Source organism: Corylus avellana, chromosome ca10, assembly GCF_901000735.1.
Source record: "Corylus avellana chromosome ca10, CavTom2PMs-1.0".
NCBI lineage: Eukaryota > Viridiplantae > Streptophyta > Magnoliopsida > Fagales > Betulaceae > Corylus > Corylus avellana.
Window position 1 is genome coordinate 1461454 of NC_081550.1, and position 6534 is coordinate 1467987.

The 6534-nt window shown below is 32.0% G+C and overlaps 1 protein-coding gene across 1 annotated transcript in view; it reads right to left on the minus strand.

The window, feature by feature from the left end:
* LOC132164485 (linoleate 13S-lipoxygenase 2-1, chloroplastic-like) overlaps positions 1-3850 on the minus strand; it is a gene marked incomplete in the record, with an annotated part of 5993 nt that extends 2143 nt beyond the window's left edge. The window contains 3 exon segments of the mRNA XM_059575005.1: positions 739-969; positions 1746-2014; positions 3452-3850. Coding sequence (XP_059430988.1) covers positions 739-969; positions 1746-2014; positions 3452-3797 — 846 coding nt within the window.
* Positions 3851-6534: the final 2684 nt, after the last annotated feature.

Below are 6534 nucleotides of genomic sequence, written 5' to 3' on the forward strand. Positions count from 1 at the left end.
TTTTCATCAAAATGCATCAACGCCTAAAATTACAAATTAACGCAATTGTTCATTATTTTATTTGTTTTATCTTATTTTATATATTTTTATTTGTTCCTGAACCTTAGGATATTGAAAATCTCATGCAAAACTGGTAAAATATTGATTAAAAATTAAAAAATTAAAAAAATTAAAAAATTAAAAAAAACTTTACGTTGATGTGAGAGTTTATAATTAATAAAACAAAAAGAGAAGACGACAATGTGAAAAAAAGGACAAAACAAATTCCCACATAGCGCGTCCATAAATTGGTGAGTTGCGAAAGTTTGATATACGAGGAGATAAAAGTAGTGACTCAGTCTTAAGATGCACGCGCGGGCCCAGTGACAGTAACCAAGCTAGTACGGCTTCGTTGTCAGACGTCACCATCAGATCAGACAACGCATATAATGCTTTATCTTAGAACCACACAATTGCTTATCACGCACTCGCAACCATTCAATAAATATCAGAGACTATATAAAATTAATTACTATCTTATCCCATAATTAATGAAATAACAATCAATTATGTATTCTCGATCTACTCAATACAATAAGATTTTTTTTTTTTTTTTTTTTTAATTTACAATAGATTGAGCATATCAATTAAACCAAGATATAACTTCTAACCTCAGCCTGAAATTTGTTTTTAAAGATATACAGTTAATTAAGTATTTTAATAAAATAATAGTTTAGCATTTAAAATCACACCTGTTTTGGTGCGCGGGCGTCCTGTTCGGCAACGTCTGGGATAGGGGTGTTGTTTGCCACCGAGTACCGGTCTCTTAAGTTCTGCACTACTATCAGGATTTCCTAAATCATTGTACACATCATAATCGTAAACCCTCTCGGAGGTCTTACGTTCTCCTTGTCCATTGCCTCTCAAAATCTTAAGCTCTTCTTCTCTTAGCCTTCTCAGCCCGTTTGGTGTCTGGGATGGCAAGTATGACTGCTCCACAAGACACAACAAACAAAGACAACAATATATATTAAACTTCCATTGTTGTTAAAATTTATATAAAAGGCTTAAAATAAAATAAAATTATGGTTTGAATTATTCTGCAAGTTGGTTAAGTTAAAATGGCTGAATTCAGAGTAAAATTCAATTCGTGCGGATTCTTATTTGTTTCGAATTAAGGATTAGGGATGAGTGGTTGAGATGACATATTCCATTTTGAAAGGGACTAATTTTGAATCTTTGATACTAATCAGATAAAATATTGACAAATTGGCTGCTGGACCATAAAGAGATGTGGGCCAAAGAGAAAGTCCCCGTTTACAACTTAGCCCCCAAAACTTTTGGATTTCTGTATCAGAAACGTGTGGGAAATTTTGTTAATTTAATTACCTACATAAAAAGCTTAATTAGATCGATTTATTTAGATTACTGCAGCGTGTTATCGAGGGCAAAAGAACATTAAGTAGAAAATTGTTTGGAAATTTTTTTCTTTCTCTTACGCACAGGAAGTGACTAATACTAATTAGGCATATATGAAGATTCTCTAATACGAATATTTGAACCTATGCCATAGTATATGCTTAACCAATTTGAAAAAAATTTTAGACCATTAAACCATCACCCTTGATGGTAAGCAAGTTTGAGGCAATTGTTTGTACGTATCCATGTGGGGGCAATATGATATGTACTTACATACGCATGCATGCATGTATATAAATTAATTTATTGGTAATTAATTAAATTAAGTAAAGATCGAGGAGGCAGACCTTGTTTGAAAAGAAGACCCTCTTCTGAGGATTGTCATTCTTTGAATGAACCCATGAATTACAGTTGATATTTACGGGGCCATTAGGGAAGCCACTGAGGACAATATCCTTGAGGAACATCTCCTTGTGGTGCTCATTCTCCACTAAAATGGCCCCAACCTCCCCGAAATCTGCTGGAACTTCAAAACTTGACTCGTATTTCACTTCCTGCTCAGCTTGGCCAGTCTTGTGTACGTACCCATTAATTGTCTTCTTCTCTAATCCCGTCCCTTCAAATTACACAAATTAATATATATTAGGCACTCACTAATCCAAATCAAATATACATACATATATATTACATTTTTTTTTCTTTTTTTTTTCTTGGTACTTGAAGCCCTAGCTAGCTAGCTAGGCTAGCCTGTTTATTGTTTCTTTACATCGGACAAACTGGGACCATAGTCATTTTCAACTCTCCCTTAAGATCCCAGGGGACCATATGAAGGACCAGTAAGATGCTCTCTCATTTCAGTGTCTAGACACCTTGGTTTGAAAATTCGCAAGTTGGATGGTGTGGATATTTCTGTCTTTCACTTTCTCCTACGTACGTAAATAGACATAAAATATATATTATGTGTTGGAGATGTTCTTGTACACACACGACCCAAAACAGTGAGAGAATACAAACAAAAACAAAAGAAATCTAATCTTTGTGTTAGGTGGTGGAGATGGCCTTCTATTCCTTGGATTTAGGGGTGAGTTTTTTGAGGTAATAATCCTTTCCTTTCTCAATAATTAGGTTGACATGATGACTCAAAACCATATCTTGCTAGCTATCTCAAAAACAATAATTTTTAGGGCTCTCTTGAGACTCAAAATCATATCTTGCTAGCATCTACAGAAGGGATTTTAAACTAATTTTTAAGTTAAATTTAATAATTTTGGTGCCCTTTATTTTTTAAAATTTGTTATAGTGAACTTTCATATGTAAAAGTTCACTATAATACCTTCTAAATATTTTTTATTATTTATTTCTCCTCTCTCGCTCCTCGATCTCCCTCTCCCTCTCCCTCTCCCTCTCTCCTCTATCTATAATAAAAAATAGATTAAAAAATAGATTAAAAAATAATATTTAAATAAAATAGATTATTAAATAAATAGTCTGCTAAAATTTATTGTGAAAAAATTAGTAGTTAAAAACTAAAAAAGTTGATTTTGAGTGAGTAAAATAGCCATCAACTGCTTGAGATGCTCTGAGAGTAATTAATCAAGTTCTTGCTGGCTAGTTCACTCTGTTCAAAGAAAAACATTAAAATTACAACCCTTTCAAGATTGAGAGATTAACTAAAACCTTTTCTCTTTCCTTTCTTTCTTTTTTTTTTTTTTTTTTTTTTAATAAAAAAATAAAAATAAGAACATTAACAAACAACTTTAAACAAAAATTCAAAACTACGTACCTTCATTTTTTACCTCATATCAAAACATTTTTTAACCAAAACACAACTTCTAAAAAACGGTATCAAATTAACCAACCCTATATATCGTTTAATATTTTAATGATCAAGAAATTATAAAAATATAATAACAATATATATATAGCATGCATGCATGCGGGATTAATAATATGAATGAGATAAATTAAAACATACATTAATTAAAAAGACTGGTGAATGAAGTTTGATTAGTTAAATTGTTGGGGGTATAATTTTGTTGAATCAGTAACTTACTAGGATCAAGCTCGGTGCTAACAAGCTCCAATTGGAGCGTTTGACCAAGTAAGTCTTTTATATCATCGATCCCTCTGGCTAACCCAAGGTTTGAGAGGAAGCCACCAACGGTTAGTTTCACAGTTACAATAGCTTTAACAGAAGTAGATTTCTCAGTAGAGCTTGCTACGGCTTTTATGTTGCTGGGGGTGAAGCCGACTCGAACACTTTTGTTCTTTTTTTGGAATGAGTGCCTTGAGATGGGGAGAGAAGCATTGCCATTGCCATGGATGAAGGGCTTGAGTTGCAGGAAGGGGGTTTGGGTGGAGTACTGCGACGACTGGTGGGTTAGCTGTGGTTTCAACATCTTTTTGGTTTGTGGGGAGAAGGAGATATTTGAGTTGTGGTTGGAGGTTAGAGAAGCTCCCTGCTATGGTTTTATAGGAGTTATGGTGGGTGATTGAGCAGGTAATTAATCTATAACGAACAGGACGTTGAGAAATATGAGCATGATTTTCACACGCGCTTTTCTTTAGTCGTTTGCACGTGAAAAACAATGGAAAATTAATTAGGAGGATATTATCTGGGTTGATTCAATAGAATATTGGGATAAATAAATAGTGAAAATGAGGTTAATTATTTGGCTTTTCTTTTCTATTGTTTTTTTGTTTTTTTTTTTTGGCCTTATGGTTTTATATAGGCCATCTGATATACATATGGAGAAAAACAAATAACTGAATAAGGGACCATTCAAACACGCCTAGCTAGTACTTTGGCAAAATAGTCAAGAGTGATTAAGAACCACCTTCACGTACAACGTACGGAGTCTTAAGGCCTGTTTGGTAAGAGACCAGCCATTTTACTATAGTTAAAAGTGTAGTTAAAAGTGTTTTTATGTGAGAAAAAGTGAAAAATAAAAAATAAAAAAATTGTTCTTGTAGTGTTACGTTCTTAGTGTCCCATATAAGTTAAATCTAATTTTAACTATGTGTATATAAACTCTTGGACACCCTTCTCTTATAAGCTAATTTTTAAGGGTAAGTTCTACCAAAAGTTTATATCATTTGATATTAAAACTAGCCACCATGTCGAAGAGTTCAAATCACCAAAAGGGACCTATGGGCTATATATATTAAAATACTGATACTGATAGATGAGTAGAACCGTCAAAAGAAAAAGAGCTACCATCATATCATTGTATCGTGTAGTGATTTTTTTTTTAAAATTTGAATATTAATAAGATGTGATTGATTTAATATAAAAAAGGAATAGTATCAAGCAATGTTTTGGCCTTTGCCATAAAATAAAATAAAAATGTATGGCCTTTTTTATCCCAAAACTCTCTCTCTCTCTCTTATTCACTTTTCTTAATATGAAGCATCGGATGCTTTCCAGCCTCTTGGGATTGGTGTCTTTTAGGCATGGATATAATCATGAGGGTTTCTCATTTGGAGGACTAAAGTTTGATTAACAAGGGGTTAAGCTTAATTTTAGAATGGTCAAATTAAATTTTAGGCAAGAATAAAATCATGAGAGGGCGCTTTTCATTTGGAGGACTAATTAAAGTATGAATAAGAAGTTAAGTCTAATTTTAAAATGATTATATATATATATATATATATATATATATATATATGGATGGTTGAATTAATGGGATTAGTTGTTTCTAGGCATAAACCAAGGGGGGCAATGACCCTCCCTGGCTTTCAATTTTTCTATATATATCAACTTCAAGTTAATGGTGGCCGTAGAATGTTTCAATCACTATATCACATTTTCTTAGTTTGACGCTTCACCGACAAATTAAGGAAAATGACATAATATATCCTCGTAATTTTCTTAATACGTATAAGGCTCTATTATACAACCAGATGAAAGGAAAATCATATGTGATTCAATGTTCTCATGGTAATTAATTAACGTAAAAAGTTGTAATAAAAAACATGTCGTAATTTAAAAAAATTTCAAGTTCAAGGATAGGTAAAATGACTTGAAAATAAACTCAAAAGACAACACATCCCATTGGGCATTGGTAATAACGTATATATATGTATATATATATTATTTCATATGATCTGTTATTTAATAGTCATCAGATAATATTGATCATCATCTCAGAATTCCTTATTTGATTTTTGTTTGGTTATAGCTTGTCAACTTCACTTCCTAATTTTCCAATTGAAAAGTCAATAGAAAATGAAAGATAGAAAAAAAAATTTTAATTAATGTCATTAATTGTTGCATGACTTTGTATATAGCGCCGGAGACGGAACTAATCAATGCCAGCCCCCGCCCCCCCATTTGAATGATTTTTTTTTTCTTTCACATGGGGTAATTTATACCCATATGGCCCTATGTATGGCTCCCATACAATTTACATTTTGGCCATACGGCCCCTGCCCACAACAGAGAAGGCTAATTCCGCAAACTATTATAATTCCTAAAAGTGCAAGGTAGGTTGCAGCCTGCAAGCAAGAATTGACTTTCTTTGTTTTGTTTTGTTTTGACATATCTCTTTACTCTTATCTAGTTATCTTCCTTTTTGTTAATTAACTATATATATATATATAAGCGGTCTTGTAATTCAAAGATTATGATTATTGAGTATTATTACTGTTATAAATATATTGCTATATATGTTTGTAAATTAATTTCATTACTAGTTAATTTTTGCGAATTACTTTTCTGTAATGAAATGTGTACGTTGATAAGAAATTATAGTACTTATTTGATTGCAAACTATAATATTTTCTAATTGTTATTTGATAACTATAGTTTAGAGTAGTTTTTAGTTCATAAAAAAAAAAAAAAAACACTAAGGAAAAAATAGTATGCAATCAATTGGGTGATTTGACATATAGAAGCTATTATATATTCATATAATGTTTAATTAATATTCATATATTTTTCATTCATGCTTTAGCCCCTTCCATATATAATAAGTTCTAGTTCTATCTCTGTATAGCCTCAACACCAAGATAGGCCGCAGACTAATTAAAAAAAAATTGGAATTGGTCAACATCGTCTTAATTAAAACCAGCCAGGTACCACACTTTCCATGCAATTTAACTATCTAGCTTATACGCCTTAATTGCTAACCAACC